This window comes from Polypterus senegalus, chromosome 1 (assembly GCF_016835505.1).
Source record: "Polypterus senegalus isolate Bchr_013 chromosome 1, ASM1683550v1, whole genome shotgun sequence".
Lineage (NCBI taxonomy): Eukaryota > Metazoa > Chordata > Cladistia > Polypteriformes > Polypteridae > Polypterus > Polypterus senegalus.
In genome coordinates, this window is record NC_053154.1 from 82,929,420 (window position 1) to 82,949,739 (window position 20,320).

At 41.5% G+C, this 20,320-nt stretch overlaps 1 protein-coding gene and 1 long non-coding RNA gene across 4 annotated transcripts in view; one reads left to right on the top strand and one right to left on the bottom strand.

Moving 5' to 3' along the window:
- Positions 1-20,320, top strand: part of LOC120528248 — a 47,479-nt gene that overhangs the window by 16,446 nt on the left and 10,713 nt on the right. The window contains exon 2 of the long non-coding RNA XR_005633475.1: positions 18,157-18,245. This is a non-coding gene — a long non-coding RNA (uncharacterized LOC120528248). The remainder of the gene's footprint in view (positions 1-18,156; positions 18,246-20,320) is intronic.
- Positions 1-20,320, bottom strand: part of LOC120528224 (ankyrin repeat domain-containing protein 35-like) — an 81,539-nt gene that overhangs the window by 11,414 nt on the left and 49,805 nt on the right. For all 3 annotated transcript variants that reach the window (XM_039752351.1, XM_039752343.1, XM_039752334.1), the window contains exons 9-13: positions 17,893-17,930; positions 14,719-15,216; positions 14,293-14,487; positions 11,504-11,767; positions 10,517-11,227 (exon numbers count right to left, since the gene is read on the bottom strand). In XM_039752351.1, the coding sequence (XP_039608285.1) occupies positions 10,517-11,227; positions 11,504-11,767; positions 14,293-14,487; positions 14,719-15,216; positions 17,893-17,930 (1,706 nt within the window). The remainder of the gene's footprint in view (positions 1-10,516; positions 11,228-11,503; positions 11,768-14,292; positions 14,488-14,718; positions 15,217-17,892; positions 17,931-20,320) is intronic.

Consider the following 20,320-nt stretch of genomic DNA (forward strand, 5'->3'; position numbering starts at 1 on the left):
CACACTGCTGTTAGCTGTGCCTAAGAGATAATTAAAGGCCTGGATCTTGGTTTTTACCCAGGACACTCGCAAACCCAGACACTCAGACTCCTTGTTCAGTCTCTCGAGAGTCCCGATCAGAGCCTCCATTGACTCCGTGAAGGTCACAGCAGTGAATCTTTCTTCACATACAGATACCCTACAGCCGCTGGACCCCACAACCTTGCCCAACACCCAATCCATGTAAGCATTGAACAGAGTAGGAGCATGAACACACCCTTGATGAAACCCAGAATCAAATGGAATAAACAAAGAGGTTCTGCCTCCACTCTGCACATCACTCACAGTATCAGTATACAGGCCAGCCATGATATCCAGCAACCTTGAGGGGATCTACAGGACACACACACACACCTTTAAAATATATTTCACATATACATATATATATATATATATATATATATATATATATATATATATATATATATATACAGTAATCCTCGCTATATCAGCCGACTTTCATGTTTCACTCTATCGCGGATTTTAAATGTAGGCACATCTAAATATATATCACAGATTTTTTGCTGGTTCGCGGATTTCTGCAGACAGTGGGTCTTTTAATTTATGCTACCCGCTTCCTCAGTTTGTTTGCCCTGTTGATTTCATACAAGGGACGCTATTGGCGGATGGCTTAGAAGCTACCCAATTAGAGCATGTATTACATATTAACTAAAACTCCTCAATGCTATAAGATATGCATCCCAGCGAGCTTGATTGTTTGCTTGTCTCTGCCTCTCTCTCACCCTCTCTGACATTCTCTGCGCCTGACGGAGGGCTGTTTGCACAGAGGCTGTTTACTTAAAAGATACTGACGCTCCTCTAAAAAAATGCCGCTTTATTGCGGTGCTCGGCATATTTAAAAGCACACGTATTGATTTTTTGATTGTTGCTTTAATCTCGCTCTCTCTCTCTCTGACGTTCTTTGCGCCTGACGGAGGAGATGTGAGCAGAGGTGCTGTTTGCACAGAGGCTGTTTGCTTAGAAGATACTAACGCTCCTCTAAAAAATGCCGCGGCAAACTTAAAAGCACAAGTATTGATTTTTGATTGTTTGCTTTTCTTTGTGAGCTCCTCTCTCTCTCCCTCTGAAATTCTCTGCTCCTGATGAGAAGATCTATTTGCATTCTTTTAATTGTGAGAAAGAACTGTCATCTGTCTTGTCATGGAGGACAGTTTAAACGTTTGACTAAAGGGTGTTATTTCATGTCTAGAGGGCTCTAATAATGTTAACAGTGTGGGAGAGTTTATAAGGGCTTAAAATATATAAAAATAACCATACAAACATATGGTTTCTACTTCGCGGATTTTAAGTCTATTGCGGGGGGTTCTGGAACGCAACCCCCGCGATCGAGGAGGGATTACTATATATATAGATATAGATATATATATAGATATATATATATATATAGATAGATATAGATATATATATATATATATATATATATATAGAGAGAGAGAGAGTAATAGTGTCACGCACGCGCGAGTAGGAGACCGCGGACGGACCTTAACACGCTTGGGAAGACATTCGCCGGCAGGGAGTGGCGGGTACTAACCTTTCTCCTTTGCTTTCTTACAGAAAAAAAGACGCTCCACCACCATAAGCCTCATTTTACCGCAGCACGTTACTTCCGCCCTTCCTCCTCCATTGTTCCTGACGTCATCGATCCCATCTTCCCCCACGGTTCCTTCCCAGCATTCCTCCACTTCCGGCTCCTCCTTCATATGTATTTGTTTTGATTTATGTATTGACCTGAATTTTTTTGTTTACTGTGGAGAATAATTCAGTATACGGGGCCGGAAACCCCAAACCTTTATGCTGTCTTCTTATTCATTTATTAGAGTGGCGTAGCCGGCAGGATAACTGCTCCGAAAATATGACTGAAGGACAGGACCTCAACACAGTGCTGCAGAGGATGAATGCCCAGATCCTGTCCCTGCAGCAAGCGCAAGCCGCTACCACCCGGGAGTTGGAGGCAACGAAGGCCAGGTTGGCAGAAGCCCGGAGGGTAAAGCCCGATCCGCCTCGACCAACGCCTCCGCCTCTGGTACCCATGACGGACGCAGATGACGTCGAGTCGTACCTGGGCATTTTTGAAAGGACGGCCACCCGGAACGAGTGGCAGCGGTCCGAGTGGGCGTCCATTCTGGCGCCCTACCTGAAGGGACCTGCGCAGTGGGCCTACTATGATCTCCCCGAGGAGGAGGCTGCGAGCTACGACCTCCTAAAACAGGAGATCCTGGCACGCTACGGCATCACGCCGGGCCAGCAGGCGGCTGAATGGCGGAGCTGGCAATTTGATCCGGACAAGCCAGCCCGAGCCCAGGTCTTCGACTTCTGGGGAAAAATGGGGCGTTGGCTACGGCCCGAGGGTCCCCAAGCCCGGAAGGTGGTGGAGCAGGTGGCCTGTTAAGGCTTAGTTAACGCCATGCCCAGCTCCCTCACCCAGCAGGTCCGGCGCCACCCTTATAAGGATATGCCAGGACTCCTGGAAGTCCTCGAACGCCAGCTGGTGGTCCTTCAAGCCGGGGGGTCAGAAAGGCAAGCTTGTGGGAACCGACAGGGATGGGCGGCCACCCCCGTGCCCCCTCGACGCGCTGTGGAAGCGCTTATCGAAACCCAAAGAAAAGCTGGCCTCCCCAAGCTGTTACAAGTGCGGTGAGACCGGCCACCTGCTGCCGACCTGTCCCATGAACATCGACACGGAGCCAATGGACTGCACCTGGGCCACAGCGGAATGGTACTGTACCCCGTCGCATCCCTTGGTGAGTCCGAACACGGGAGTGGTGTTGTTGAATGGGCATGCGGTGGTGGCTCTGTTTGACTCCGGCAGCAACATAACCATTGTGGCTCGCCATTAAGTGTTACCGCGACAGTGGCTAAAGCAACATTTGCAAGTCACTTTGCGTGCATGGGGAGACCAAGTCGTATTATTCCGCACAGTGTTACATCACCTGGAAGGGGGACTTGACTAAGTTGATGTGATGGTCGCGGTGTTGCCCGAACCCCCCTATCCGGTGATCTTGGGACAAGACTGGTCACACAAAAAATGCGGTAAGACACACACCGCTCCCCGGGCCTCGTTGGGTCTGGCTGTGAGGGGGCAAGGCGCCCTTCCCGCGGTCTCCACGCCGTGCTCTGGGGCAGGCTCTAATGGCGCAGGCACATCGGGGGACGCTTCCTCGGTGACGGACCCTGACCCGGAAGTATCCGCCGGGAAAGGAACAAGCCAGGGAACTCTTCCGGTGGCCAGCTCACAAGACCCACTGAGTAACTTGGATCACCAATTTCGATCCACGCCTGCCTCATTTAAGAGAGAGCAGTGGAATGACGATTCCCTGCGTTTTGCCCGGAATGCGGTTTTTCTTCCAGGCAGCTCACAAGCCAACGAATCCATACCACGCAAGCCCTTTTTTGTGCTTGAGAACGATCTGTTGTATCGGGTGGCGACCCGGAGGTGCGGAAGTTGCTCCTAGTTCCGCATACCTTCCGGCGGGAGGTATGTGAACTAGTTCACGCTCACCTCCTAGGCGCCCACTTTGGGGCCGAAAAAACTTTAGAGAGGATTAAACTCTGCTTTTACTGGCCTGGAATCAACGAGGAGGTCCGGCGTTTCTGCCAATCCTGTCCGGAGTGTCAGATTCACCAGATTCCTAGGAGGGACCACGCTACTCTCGTCCCTATACCCCTGATCGATATTCCCTTCGACAGAATAGGGGTGGACTTGGTAGGACCCCTGGAACCCTCAAATCGTGGCCATAAGTACATATTGGTAATGGTGGATTACGCTACCCAATACCCAGAGGCGGTTCCCCTGCGCTCCGCTAACACAAAAAATATCGCACGGGAATTAGTCAATTTATTTTCTAGAGTGGGTATACCCAAAGAAGTCCTCACGGACCAGGGTACACCCTTCACCTCGGATACGTTCATGGAGGTCGCCAAATTACTCCGGATAAAGCACCTGAAGACGTCTGTCTATAACCCGCAAACAGATGGGCAGGTAGAGCGTTTTAATCAGACACTTAAACAGATGCTCCGCAAAGTAGTCAATGCCGATGGCAGGAATTGGGACCAGCTCCTACCGCTCATGCTTTTTGCCTACCGGGAAGTGCCCCAGGCCTCTACGGGCTTCTCCCCTTTGGAGTTGTTGTACGGGCGACAACCCCGAGGAATTTTGGACATACTAAAAGAGGGCTGGGAGGCTGAGGCCCTTCCCCCTCCAATATATTGGAGTATGTGGCGCAACTGCGCGACAGGCTCGCTAAAATCAGGCCGCTCCTAAAGGACCATGTGACTCGTGCGCAGGCAACGCAGGCCCAGTGTTACAATCGTAACTCCAGGGGATCGAGTGATGGTGCTCGTTCCTACCTCCCACTCTACTCCCAAGTTACTAGCTCACTGGCAAGGACCATACGAGGTTAAGGAAAGAAAGGAGCTTGTCGACTATTTGGTTAAACAGCCCAATCGTCGGCCGAGTGAGAGGATCTACCACATAAATTTATTAAAACCCTGGAAGGACAGGGAGGAGTCTCCCGACACATGTAGATCAATCTCTCTATTCACGTGCACGTCTGCCCTTAACCTCGGTGACGAGCTGAACCCCCTACAGCGGCAGGAGATAACCCACGCAATCCGAGCCGTCCCCGAAGTAGTGAGCGAATCACCAGGCCGGACCTCGCTGATTGCGCATGACATAGTCACAGACCCCGGAGTAATCGTCCGGGAGAGACCCTATAGACTCCCGGAGGCAAAACGCGCTGAAGTGGAATTGGAGGTGCAACGGATGTTGGATATGGACATTATTGAGGAGAGCCATAGTCCCTGGCCCAGTCCTATCGTCCTCGTTTCTAAGCCGGACGGCTCCTGGAGGTTCTGTAATGACTTTAGACGTCTAAATCAGGTCTCCAAATTCGATGCGTACCCGATGCCCCGCATTGATGACCTACTTGAGCGGCTGGGTACGGCTCGATACTTGACTACTCTTCATATGACGAAAGGGTATTGGCAAATTCCCTTAACGGCATCTATAAAAGAGAAAACGGCCTTTAGCACTCCTAGCGGACATTGGCAATACAAGGTCCTCCCATTTGGGCTGCACGGGGCCCCGGCGACCTTTCAACGTCTGGTGGATAGAGTGCTGAAGCCCCACCAGTCCTATAGTGCCGCCTACCTGGATGACGTAGTCATCTATTCCGGCACCTAGAAGGAGCATCTGTTGCAGGTCTCTGCTGTCCTCGCGACACTAGCTAAAGCCGGCCTCCGCATAAACCCTCGTAAGTGTTTTTTTGGCTTAAAGGAGGCCAAGTATTTAGGGTACCTGGTGGGACGAGGACAGGTGAGACCACAATGTTCAAAAATCAAGGACATCTTGGAATGGCCCCGTCCGAATACCAAGAGACAGGTGCAGGCTTTCTTGGGGTTGGCGTGGTACTACCGCCGGTTCGTACCCCGCTTCTCCAAAAAGGAAGCACCCTTGACCAATTTAACAAAGAAGGGCGCTCCCTTATATGTGGTATGGAACGACAAGGCGGAACACGCATTCAGTGACCTGAAAAAGGCCCTAACGTTGGAACCTGTATTAAGGACACCTGATTTTGGGCTCCCTTTTATTCTCCAGACCAACGCTTCGAAAACAGGCCTGGGCGCCGTGTTGAGCCAAAGCGTCGATGGTGTCGAACACCCCATGATGTACTTAAGCCGGAGACTGCTGGACCGAGAGACCAGGTATGCGGCAGTGGAAAGGGAGGCCTTGGCCATTAAGTGGGCGGTGACCCATCTCCATTACTACCTGTTGGGTCGCGAATTCACTCTGGTGACTGATCACGCTGCGCTTCAGTGGATGTCCCTACACAAAGAGTCGAATCCGCGGGTCACCAGGTGGTTTCTGGATTTGCAACTGTATAAGTTCACTGTCACTTATCGTTGCGGCAACCTTCAGACCAATGCGGATGCCCTCTCTAGTATCCACGATCTCTCGGTTAGGTCCTCCTGACCTGACGGTCTTGGGCTGAGGGGGTGTCGTGTCACGCACGCACGAGTAGGAGACCGCGGACGGACCTTAACACGCTTGGGAAGACATTTGCCGGCAGGGAGTGGCGGGTACTAACCTTTCTCCTTTGCTTTCTTACAGAAAAAAAGACGCTCCGCCACCATAAGCCTTATTTTCCCGCAGCACGTTACTTCCGCCCTTCCTCCTCCATTGTTCCTGACGTCATCGATCCCATCTTCCCCCGCGGTTCCTTCCCAGCATTCCTCCACTTCCGGCTCCTCCTTCATAAAATGGCCGCCGACGCTATTTTCGGCATCGTGCATATGTATTTGTTTTGATTTATGTATTGACCTGAATTTTTTTGTTTTACTGTGGAGAATAATTCAGTATACGGGGCCGGAAACCCCAAACCTTTATGCTGTCTTCTTATTCATTTATTACAATATATATATATACTAGCAGAATACCCGCGCTAAGCAGCGGAGAAGTAGTGTGTTAAAGAAGTTATGAAAAAGAAAAGCAAACATTTTAAAAATAACGTAAGATGATTGTTAATGTAATTGTTTTGTCATTGATATGAGTGTTGTTGCCATATCTATCTATTTATATTATATATATATATATATATATATATATATATATATATATATAGCAAAATACCTCGATTGGCAGCGAGAAGTAAAAAGAAAAGGAAACATTTTAATAATAACGTAACATGATTGACAATGTAATTGTTTTGTCATTGTCATGAGTGTTGCTGGCATATATATATATATATATACACACACACAGACACATATATAAACATACTGTATATATACATATAAACATATATATAAATATATATATCTACATATATACTGTATATACACATATATATACAAATCTACATATATATATATTAGGGGTGGGACTCGATTAAAAAAATTAATCCAATTAATTAGAGGCTGTGTAAGAATTAATCTTGATTAATCGTATGTAATCACACACGTAAATTTGCCCCAAATCGCAAATGTTTTTTTTTTTTAATTTAAAAGCGGTTTTAGTGGGCGACAGAATCAAATAATAGACATGGACATGAATATTGTAAACTGAAGCTGTTTTAATTTCTGAAAAAAAAGCTTTTAAACTGCATTTGAATTCAAAACAGAAACAAAAATATCATCCCTGGTTAAAATTGGGCAGACTTAAAAATAAAGTGGTAGTTTAAGTACTTTAAGTACATTTTCAGAATAGTATTGTCTTTAAATAATAATAACCAAAATTTCAACATAAAGTGCAGTTTTCTTCTTAAAAAAATAAGTCAGAAACATAAAAGGTAATTTGACCAGCTTACTCTTTAAACTCTGAGTAACATTAGCCAAAATTATTTTGTACATTAGGCTAAAACAGTGTGATCATTGAACATTTTGTAATTAGATGTATTTAGAATTACTAACGGTCACGGAAGTCCAATGATCCCCAGTAAGAGCCACAAAGTCCGCTTTCTGTAATGCATCTAATTTTGCTTGCTTTTCAGTGTGCACAAAACCATGCTTTTATCAAGGCTTCGCTTGGGTAGTCGAAATGATCAGTCGTAGGAGCAGCGCTTTATTCCGACTCTAACATTTTTGTAGCTGTGATGTGTGCATCAGTGTAATGGATGTACCAGGAAATCATGCATTGACAAAAGTTCCGTTTGCTTGGAATTGAAAGTGTGATTAAATCGTTATTTTTAGCGCGTTATGGAGTACATGCATCGAAGCTTCTCAGCTGTGCTTGTGCTAAGAAAGGGAAAATTTTAAAAATAGCGTAACATGATTCTGCGTTAACCTAATATTTTTCATACGTCCCAAACCAAGGAGATGCGAAGGTAAAATGAATCAGGTAGCGCGCGTACATAGTCAGTACACCCCCTCTCGGGAATCGAACCTCGAATGTCGGCGTTAGAGGTTAAGACTCTACAATTAGCCACAGCGTGTGGCTTGTCTATGCTAAAGTATGTATTGTAGATCGGGTATATATATACATTTATATATATACCCGTGTACGCAGTGGAGAAGTAGAAGTTATGAAAAGAAAAGGGAACATTTTAAAAATAGCGTAACATGATTGTCAATATACAGTAATTGTTTTGTGAGTGTTATTGAATGTTGCTGTCATCAAGGATTTGATTATCATTATTTCTTTCAATCAGGCTCGTATTTGTAGGATGTGTTCAAGTTACATTCCGTGTTTGTCAATCGTTGTAAAGATAAGAGGTTTCATTCATCGATTAGTTCCTTACTGCATCAATAAACAGCTCGTCTTCCTTTTATCTGTGATGTGACAAACTGCATGCACGGGTTTTTTTACACTGTCTTCCTTTAGCAGGACATTCACTTTTTCCACCGTGTGCTTTGTTTCCGCAGTAGCTGCACTTATGAATATGATTGTATGTATAAGGCGCTTCATATTTTTTGCTGCCTTCTCAATTGTGTAATTCGGTTTTGTTCAGCACTCTTTGGAACTGTTGCTTTTTGTCTGCGCATTGCGTCAGTTCACGTGAGCCACTTGGTGTTCTTGCATCGAAGGTTCCCAGCTGTACTGGTGCCATCTCGTGTAATGTCAGCTAAGTCCCGGCACTTAAAAGTTTTTCTCGCAGTTTCAATACCACCCAAACACCACCCTGACCATCTCATCTTCCTCTGCATAAGCACAGTCCTTCACCCGTGAACATTTACCGGCAGTGTTTGTATTGGATTGCCGCTGATGGGCGGCCTTATATGGGCAGGCACTAAATTACAAACGCTAGTGGCAGCCTGTCTATGAACTTAATTTAATATAAACTTACGGTTCACGCCGTGCTTTGTTTCCGCAGTAGCTGTACTTATGAATATGCTTGTATGCATCATTTGCTTCATAATGTTTTCTGCCTTCTCAATTGTGAAATGGCGTTTTGTGCTCATCGCTGTTTGGAGTTCTTCCTTGTTCTCTACGTACTTACGTAGGAGGCGTGATGATGTCACACGAAACTCCGCCCCCCACGGCCATCTCCAACTCAAGACTCCATTACATTATATGGGGAAAATTAGCTTCCAGTTATGACCCTTATGCGTAGAATTTCGAAATGAAACCTGCCCAACTTTTGTAAGTAAGCTGTAAGGAATAAGCCTGCCAAATTTCAGCCTTCTACCTACACGGGAAGTTGGAGAATTAGTGATGAGTGAGTGAGTGAGTGAGTGAGTGAGTGAGGGCTTTGCCTTTTATTAGTATAGATATATATATACATACATACACACACACGCATACTATGTTTCCCTGAAAATAAGACCTACTCCAAAAAAAAAACCCTGGCATGATTTTCAGGCTGCTCTGTAATATAAGCCCTACCCCCAAAATAAGCCCTAGTCAAGACCGTCAGCTGAAAAGTAAGGTACATAAAGCCAGGTTTATTCTTCACGAGATGCAACGCGTTTGTGTGTGCAAACACATGTGCAGTGTAATATCTAAATAATTTGCTGCAAAAATAAATTAACATCTGTAATAGAGGACACATAAAGATTTTAAAAATAATACTTCATTACATTTAAACTGGAACTCATAATTAAAACTGTCCTGAGAAATATTTGATGTCTGGTTAACATATTGAGGATGAGATTCGGACAGTTCACACCTAAAGTCAAGAAATGTGCTGGGGCAAAAATTCAGATGGTCAGAGGAAAGATGACACATATTACATAGAAACAAGATAGAAGGGAGATTAGAGAAAGGAGTGCTTCTGAATATCTGACTGAAGCATAGCTGTACAAGCCATCTCACCAGGTTGATAAGGAATTGCAACCAACAGCCATCCATATATGGTATATATATATATACAGTAATTATATTTACCTTGCTGTACAAATAAAAAAATATTAAATGTGTCTAGACACTGTTTACAGTGATATAAAAATGTCATGTGGTTAAACAGCAAGGAAAATGGAGGTAGATAACTTTAAAAAATGCAGGAGTGTAGATGTCCCTAACAAATTAAACTCTTCACTTATGTTAGGAGAGTCTGTGGCAACTCAAAAAGAAAAACTAGTAATAAGTGTTTAGTCAGATTGGTATATCATTTCTAGAAAATGTATTCTTATTTGATAGGTGGGTGGACTTCCAAAACTAAGGATTGTCTCAAAATTAGTAAACTGAAAGCATGCCCTTTCTTTACAGTTTCCCTTCCTATGTTGTAATATTCTCTGTTGTTTTATTGAAAGACAAAGGAGTTTTGGTAAGGCAACAATTCTCAAAGAATTCTATTACTAAACAGTTGTGCCCCCAGTGGATACAATCCTCTAAAAAATGTGATAACTATTGTTATAAAACTAAAGTAATGTACTGTAAGCTACATTCAATTCTAAAGAATACAAGAAACAACCACTGTCCAGTCAATTTGGTTAAAGTCTATATGCAGCCCTCTAGCACATCTACCATGACTTTTCTGATATCATCCCTCATGCAGATCATACATAAAGTTAACTTAAATACCTGTTGTTCTACAGCCAGGTCTTCTTCCAGAGATACAATATGCTCTTTCAGTCTCTCATTCTCAGAGATTGCATTGGCAAGTGCTGTTTCTGTTTTACAAGTACTTGATAACTTTTGATTAACATGTTTTAGATTATTCTCATCATCATCCAATATTTTCCCATCATTTAGGAATGCTTTTTTTCGAGAATTTGTTTCATCTTTTACACTTGTGCTTGCAAAACAAAAATTTTGTGTTTCCTTTTTTACAAACTCTGGAGAATCCATATAACTCTGCAGACCTTCCAGTATATTAGTTTCTAGATTTATGGTTGTCCTTTTTTTAAAATCTTCAGTTTTGGCTTTTGGGTAGGAGGTAGATTCATTTGGTTCCATTGACCTCTGGACTTCGGAATGACTCATCTGCATGTCATAGGCATTCTGTTCTAGAGTGTTGAAAAGAAAAGAAAATAATCCTTGAATGAATTCCTGATCTTTAGACAATGCATCAGCTCTGTCTTGTGTCTGTGCCACTTCTTTCCCTGCACTGGCAATTCTTAAATCACTCTCATTTTCTTTTGCTTCCTTTGAATCTGTCCATTGATTTTGAAGATTCCGATTGTCATCACTCAGTTTTAACGCTAACTTTTCCAGCTCATTTACAGTTCCTTCCCATGATTTCTTCCTCCTTCTATAATCGTCAACTGGGATGAAGTCTGATTGAAGTCTTTGCTTGCAAGAGAACAAATAAAGTAAAATTTATATGGTTTACTCCAGGCATTTCTACTGTGGTCTTACTTGGTACATGTGGAATTTGCCAGGTGATTTTACTTTTATAATAAATACCAAGCAGTACATCTGATATATATTTTGATATCTATTCTAGTCCAGTTAGTAACTTTGCAAAGCTTTTTAATAGTGTTCAAATGGAATAGTGCTACTGTATTTTAACTAAGAATAGGAATATTTCTTAATGCTAACAAACCAAAGCTTAAGAGCCATTCTCACCTTGAGGCTGTCAAGCTCCGACTGCAGTAGTTGAATCTCACAGCATTTTTCCTCCTTCTCCTTCAGGGCTTCAGAATAATTCACCCTCATTTCAGAGAGCAACCCACGCAGTTCTAAAATGGTACCACCTAGAGCGTCTTTTCCTTTTCTGTACTCCTGATAAGAGATGCTCTCCTCTACTATGTGTCTTTCAGTCTCTAACATGCTCTGGAGCTCTTGCAGCTTCACCTTCAGCGTTTCATTTTCTGCAGCAGATTCAGATACCTGTATAGAGACACAAGTGCAAAACACGACTGTTAGGTATATAATATTGTTTTTCATAGAAATATATAAATGTACTTCAGTCATTCTTATAAACAATCATTCAAACAACTGTTTGACTCTATCTCATGTTTTAACAACCACATTGCGTTAATCTGTGAATATGCAGCTAGTATGACTATATATTCACAGGTTCATATACGCTAACTAGCTATGTTTGTATTGTTTTTTTACTGATTTTACATCCCAGGTGCTTGCTGTCAAGTGGACATTTTAACTATAAATTGGTCCAAATATGCCTGAGCATGGGGTGTGTGTTTTTGTGCGTGTGTGTGTGTGCACATGCATACACATACCATCTGATGAATTGGCACCAAGTCCAAGTTTGTTACTCTTTTAAGCCTATAGCTGCTTGATAAGGCTCTAGCTCCCTGACTCCGAATTGGAATTAGCTTTTAAATCATTTTTGAAAATTATTTATCTGAAATGCTCTATAGTTGTGTTTTTGATTTTTTACAAAAAACCTCAAAGTAATATATGTCATACACCTTACGTAATTGTACATTTTATAAAAGAGCTAGTACATCATTAACTTATTTAAACCAGTGTTGATGTTTTAGATTAGGTTGGAGCAATGATTAATACTGCCGTTTCACATCTTCAAGGGACTTCTTTGATTTCCTACTTATTCTGTTTCCACTTCCCTTGTTCTCTACGTGTTCACACAAATTTTCTTTTAATGCACAAGCTTTCTCCCACGCCCTGAAGATGTTCATGTTTGGTGGATATTTACAACAACATTTTCAACAAAAGTGAAAGATAAAATATCTTCTGTTATGTGGATAAAGAGACTGCCAAAGGACAAAAGTTCAGCAATTCAAAAGTTCCATGTTCTGTCCAGCCCCTGCTTGATTGCCTTATTGACATAAAGAGTTGGATGGCATTAAATTTTCTAAATTTTAATGAGAACAAGACAGAAGTCATGCCATTTAGACCCAATGGCACCAGCGGGACCTCCTGCATTGATCTTTCAATTGTGACTAAATTTGAGAAACCCATGATCACAAATTTAGGTGTGAAAATGGATTCCACTTTAAAACTTGATGGGCATGCGAATGCAGTGGTAAAATCTTGCTTTGTCCAGTTGAGGCGGCTGTCAAAAATCAAGCCTGTTTTGTCTAAACGCAACCTTGAAACAGTGATACATGCTTTTATAACATCTCGTCTAGATTACTGCAATGCGCTTCTTTTTGGATTTAGCCAGGCCTCCATTGCTCGCCTACAGCTGTTGCAAAATACTGCTGCTCGATTTTTAACTGGCACAAGAAGCATGAGCATGTTACCCCGATTTTGGCTTCCCTTCCCTGGCTTACAGTTTGTTTAACTTAACTTAACTTAACTTTAATCCATTTTAAGATCCTTGTATTTGTTTTTAATCCTTTAATGGTTGTGCCCCATTTTATTTGTCGAACTGCCGCACCCTTATGTACTGTCTCGCTCTCTCAGGTCAGCAGACCAGATGCTTTTATGCGTTCCCAAGGCACGATGCAAACTCCGAGGTGATTGGGCTTTTTCAGTTGCAGCCCAAAACTTTGGGATGATTTGCCTTTTTTACGTTAGGCCGGCTCCTTCACTAGCTGTCTTTAAATCTGATTTAAAAACGCACTTTTACTCTCTGGCTTTTAACCCAGTATGATATGTTGACTATCTGTATACTTTTTATTATGAATCTCTTCAGCTCTTATTTGTTTATGTGTTTCTGTTTCATTTACCCTTGGTTATTGTGTGTCTGATATGTTGGGTTTTTATTGTACAGAACTTTGGTCAGCCTTGATGTTGTTTTTAAAGTGCTTTATAAATAAATAAATAAAAGTTCATTGTCAATTGTGTAAAAATGGGTATGCAAAGTTTATAGCAAGCTTAAGGTCTAAAAGCAAAATAAAACCACAATTTTTTTAAAATACTAACAGAGAGACAAGTAAAAACTGGATAAGTGCTAATGCTAATGATCAAAACTCATTTTCTTTTCTTAACTTCTCTTTTCCAATCTCTGTCTTTTCTAAGTACCTACTTTTCCTCTTTTTCGTTTCTTCTAACTAGTTTCCTCTTCTATCTGTTTGTCTGCATGGGCTGTGCATTTATGTGAACAGGCTCAAGGACTGCATGTCTACTGTATCTCATGCTTATTTTTATAATGACAGTTGAGAGATCAAAAGTACTTTGCATGAGAAGCAGTTATTTATAAGCCAACAGAGAAAAATGGTAATCTGAATGCAGAGGACCCTTTAGTCTCCATTAATTTCATATAACAAAAATCATTCTAATATTTTCAGATAATTTTTCCTAGAATTTTCAGACTCCACGCAGACAGCACATAGACTAGAATTTGAAATCAGGAGCTGTAACACATTAACCATTGTGCTACCCTGAATAAAGTATGCATTATCCAAATATATATATTGTAATAACATTCAGCATTAAAAAGTGGATTAGGCAATTAATCTTATCATTAGAAATGATCAGGTTACCTGTAATTCCAACTCCTCAATGACACTGCTTTGCATCCTTTTGCGAGTTTCATATTGGGACAGCACTGCCCGCATATTGTCAAGATGACCTTCAATCTCTAAAATGCGCTTCTCCGAATTAGCTTTATCCTCCAGTGCCACTTTTAGCTTATTCAAGACTTCCTGGTGTTGTTGTACATCGACAGCCTCTACACTCTCAAAAAAGTATTTGATAAAGTCAGGTTAGGTTTATGGAATATCTATTTAAGTAATTAAAGATTAGAGAGAGAGGGAGATCTGTTAATCAATAGAACATAATTCATTTTCAGTTTTGATTTCTGTTTTATCTTGTTATTTGTTAAAGGAAGTGTTTTAGGTTACAGCAATAGGACAATTCTGCACAAAGACATGGCATTCCATACTTGAAGGAGCCTTTTACTTTCTTACCTCTCTATGTCTCCTGTTCTTTCCAGAAGTGTCTTCTCCTTTCTGTATATATCTGCAGACCTGCTGTTTCTTCTCCTCAAGCAGCCTGGCTAATCTCTCCATCAGAACACTGTAGATTAGTTCACCTTCTCCTTCTCCTTCTTCTGCATCAGTGCAGTTCACTATCTTCACCCCTTCATTCAATAAAAGCAGACTCAAAGACTGGGTTTGTTGCCATAGTTGGCCTCTTAAGGCCTCAATCTCAGATGTTAGGTATTCACACTCCTGTCTTTTTAAAGAAAGTTCTGTTCGAAGTCTTTTTGTTGCTGTCCATTCTTCTTCTTGCCTCTGTCTTTCAGAGTCTGTGGAACATGTCAAGTCCTTTCTCGGAGACTTTGCAACATGGACTTCCTCTTCTACTGCCACTTTGTCCTCTTCAAGTCTTTTGCTGTGGCTATCAGAGACCAAGCCTCTATTTGCTGAATTCACTTTAATCTCTTCTGTAGTATTGCATGCTTTCTGTGTGGCACATAGAAGAAGAAAAAATAAAATGCACATTTGCATTTGTAACATTAAACAGAAATGACTGCACTGATTTTAATAAATGACAATGTTGAGTGGCACTACTTTAACATAAATACATCTTTATCTTTCTGTAATGGTCAGATATGGCTCAGTGTCTTTTGGCAGCTTGAACCCAGACCTTCGAAAGTCATAACTGAGCCGTGCAAATGAGGAAACACACAATCACGAGGTAGGTGCAAGTACTTAATTGCTTTAATTCTCAAATAAATCCAAACATGGGTTCCAAAATCCAAAAGGTGCAGGATTAATGCAATGCAAAATCTATTAAAAAATAAATAAATAATTAATAAAATCAAAGTGAAATGTGGAGGTTAAAATCAATCCATAAACATTTTTCAATATGAGGTTAAAGCCAAAGGCAGAATTTCGCCTCTGCTAAAAACTCAAGCCTTAATGCTCCTTTCTAAAAATCTGGTGTCATCTCTGCTTATCCCTTTAGGGCCCTGCAGCAAGAGGTGGTGCTCACTAATAGGTGCAGTCAACTATTAAACCTGGCACGGGTCCCCATCGCCAGCCCTTTGCCATCTATAGGGTTCCAGATCAAAAGGCACACATGCAACATCAGTCCTTTGACATTGCACAGTGGGCTGCTTCTACTCCCACATGTCACTCAGCACCCTCTTCAGCCCCAAAAAGCACCGGCCACACGCTCGGCCCTCAGGGGCTGTCTCGCCAGACCAACTCTCTTGACTCTAATCGGCACAGGCTGTCCCATTCCATGTTTTTTCTTCTCGCTTAACCTCCATTCATTCATTTCCCCTGTATTTTCCCCTGTCATTTTCTTGCCCAGGCTCCCTTTTTAATTTGCAGCTGTGTGCAGGACCTGCAATCACCAACTCCATGGCATGAATAAAGCACTTGACTGACCTGCTAGCGTCTGCATGTGAATGTACAGAACAGCCAAGCACCTCAATCAAGCCCAAAGCAACAAGGCCACATTTTCTCATCCCTGAAACCTACATGCTTTAAATTATTTATTTAATCTAAAAATGCACAACACCACAAACCTCTGTCATTTCACTTCTGCCCCCAAAAGCAACTGGCTGCTCAGGAAGGCTCCAAACTAACCAACCCTGTGCAAATGGTGGACAAAGTCTATGGTGTGGCCTTAATGCGCTACACTAAAATCACTAAAAGCACATATAAAACCCACAATAAAACCAACTCCAAGAATTTGTAAAAACAGGACCTTAAAAGAATAAGAACCTTTAACACTCAACAAATAGTCTATTAAAAGTTCAAAAATTCAAATAACTCAGGATTGGGTGCATGGGTTTATAAGAGCAATCCAACACCAGTTTTTCATGCCACTACCCATCCATTCTTCATTCCTCATTGCCTCTGGCTTCTCCTACCACTACCACCAAATGTGACTGTCACATTCTCTCCATCATACCCTTGGTTTATGAACTACAAGATTTTCCAGTAGGGATTTGTGGCCATGGCTGCCGGGCACGAGGCTTCACATCTGGGGGTTAAGGGCTTCCTCTTAAAAACAGTTTATTTAGTCTGAATTTTGAGACTGAATTTTAGCAGTGCTCAAGGTCCAGGAAGAAGAAAGGTCAGCAGTTCAGAAAGACGGGAGATGACAAAGAGTTCTTGGTAAGGTGTTATGTTTTTGAGATTCTTTTCACTGTTCTGTCTGACTTTGTTAATCATTTGGTTATCAGATTTTCTATTTTAATATATATTGAGCTCAAATGACATTTTTTGAGGTATAGATAAATAACAGGTGCTCTACACATTTGACCGTATATTTTTGGGAAAGCATTAGGCAGCAAGGTAAAAAAATAAACTTTCAAGAAAGCAACTGCAGCTGATTCAGTCCTGTCAATTCCTTCATCCTTTCTTCTTTATTAACCTACTGATTTGATGTAAAGTTAAAGTATATTTTACTTGATTAACTGTTCAGCCTGTGGTGTATGGCTAGCCGTTTATCCCGGCCAATACCCCCAAGCCTCCAGGTGGAGCCCTCCCTGAAATATGGAGGTTCCCCGAACACAAGCAGGGCATCATGGACATTGCAGTTTTTATACATAGCCCTGCTGGATGCCATGGGGGCCACTAGGTGACGCTGCAGGGAGGAACAACAATTATTTACCCTACGCCCTGGAAGTACGTCCGAGTCACATGGACAAGGGGAATGACGTGCTTCCCGGGTGAAGAAAAGGACTTTTTATCTGCCCCGGAAGTGATAAAGGATCACATGGACTGGGGATTGAAACACTTCTGGGTCAGGGACTATAAAAGGACTGTGGGAAGTCCCAGACGGCGAGCTGAGCTGAGCTGTGTGGAAGGGTGGCAATGCGTTTGGGATTCGGAGGATTGATTTATTGTTTAGTATTGTGATATATATGAGTATAGTGGAGAAGAGGGTGCTTTGTGCACAGTGGCGAATTAATAAAGTCAACATTTGGACTTTTATCTGGTGTTTAGAGAATCTTGGACAGGGGTTCAAGAGAGCGATAGCGCCCCCTATCTGTCACAAGCCCAAAATAGAAAGAAATTAGATGAAAACTCTAACTGTATTAAACTACACATTGACCATTAAATCTTTGGTGTTTACTTATTTATTTCTTCTAAAAAAAATAATGAAGACTAATGTTTTACCTGTGACAGATGTGAGGACTCTTCATCAGAACTCCCTGCTGTTAAAAGAAAATAAAAAAACAACATATAGTTGTCAAATTTTGTATAAAAAGTATCTCTAACATTGCAACTTGATTGAAACTTTATTTGATTTGGACATCATATACAGTATAACACTTCATAATTGGTTAGAAGCTGAGATAATGTTATAAGACAGTCTAACATTTTTTGATTTGCTGTTTTTTGTTTCCAATCCTGATCACTGTTTCTTTTTATTATTTTCAGCACATCATTCACTGTAATCCTTAATCACTGTTGAGTGTGAAACTGCCAGAAGGACAGCTGTTTCTATGATGCTGAAACCACCAAGTCTGGTACAAGTAATCATTCCCTGATCAAAATGTATTAGATAACATGTCATGCCTATTTTAAGGATTGGTCCAAAAGCACCTAAACGTCCTTACTATATCTTTCTGCTATATATAGTATACATTTGAGCTGTGGCCAACAGATAGAATAGTCCTATTTGGAGGAACTTAGTTTTTTGCACTAACATGGAGATATACTTAAAGTGGCCATTGAGTGTAAATATTACATTTGGTAGAATCTCATAACAAAGACTTTGGGAGAAAATAAAAACCAAAAGTCATGTAGTTGGGAAGACTGAGCACAAAAATACAGAATGAGTAGAGTTTCCTTCTAAAAGTTCTTATTAATAACAGATGTAAAACTACTTTTAACTGTTTGTGCCACAACAAGAAAGACTTTAAATAGCTGGAATAGATTAATATTTCTTTTGTTGATTTTTTTCCTGCTCTGTTATAAATAATAACCACCATAACATGAGGCTAAGCAACACAGAAACTCACTCACTCATCACTAATTCTCCAACTTCCCGTGTAGGTAGAAGGCTGAAATTTGCCAGGCTCATTCCTTACAGCTTACTTACAAAAGTTGGGCAGATTTCATTTCGAAATTCTATGCGTAATGGTCATAACTGGAACGTATTTTCGTCCATATACTGTACTGTAATAGACTGCAGCTTGATAGCCGTGGGAGGTAGAGTTTCATATTAAAGCATTTAACCAATCACAGTTCAGCCATCATTTGTTGCCAGGCAGAGAGGCTTTCACAATCCGTTGTGTAGGCACTCTAACACAGAATAAATGTCAATTAACCTGTTGCTTCAACCAATCAGATTTTGAGTTGGTGTCAGTCGGGCCCTCTAGCAAGCATGTGGCAACGTCACCATATTCAGACCCATTGATTGGATAGAAGCCGATATGAGGCCACTGAACGCACCGCAAACGCTCCGAGCGAAAGATCATCGCGCGCACTACGGCCAACGCCATGGCAGGATTCTGGACAATATTATATGCCAGACACAGACCAGATTTCAAGACCATGAAAACCTGATGTTTGTCACACTCCTCGAGCCCTAGAAGTTTCGGGAATACAAGAAAAATTTCACACATGCAGCCTTCTCCAGTTTAACACAAGAGCCACAGAGCGCTTTTTGATCCGTCTCGGCTAAAAACAGAACTGACTGTAATGTATGCCATGGATGATTTTTTAGGAAAATCTCCCACTGATCTCCTTGACTTCCTTCATCAGAAAAATCTGAATGAGAGCATGGGGCAGCTGTTCACATTGGTCTATTTGGCGGTGAGCATTCCCGTGTACAATGCTTTTGTCGAGTGGACATTTTCAGCCCTAAAGCGAATTCAGACTTATGCCAGAAATACCATAGGGCGGGTTCGCCTTTCAGCATTAGTTTCGAATGCGATAGAAAGGGCTGTTTTGATGGAACTGAAGCGCACGGATAATCCGTACGACAGAGTAATTAAACTGTTTTTGAGGAATGAGAGTAGGATGGATTTTGTTTACAAATAATCCGAATTTTTTTTGAGTAAAATGTTTGCGATTTTCCTAAATAATATTGCAAGTTTATGAGTTATTATTGATGTTTTTTATGTGATGTCGCGGCTGTGGCTGACTTGTTCACCCCGGTTTGTCTATTCAATAAAGGCATTTATTGTGGCTACAGGAGTTATCTTATATATATATATATATATATATATATATATATATATATATATATATATATATATATATATATATATATATATACTAACAAAATATCCGCTACTGCCTTAAAATTTTTATTAAGAAGAAAATTAAACCTTTTTAAACTGAGGGAAAATATACCAATAATTATTTGTTAAGGATCTCTTTGTATATCACATTGTGAGTTCGGCCCTCCGGTTGTAACATGACCAAGCTGTGCGCTGAGCTTACTCTTGAGCATGCAACTTACAGTTGGCCATGTGAACAGTAATCTTGTCTCAAATCTCACAGCTTGGATTGCTGCTGTCATAATCGGTTTGAGTTTCATGGTTTGTTTCAATTACGACAGTATTTTCAGGATTTGTTGTGTTGAAGTAACATT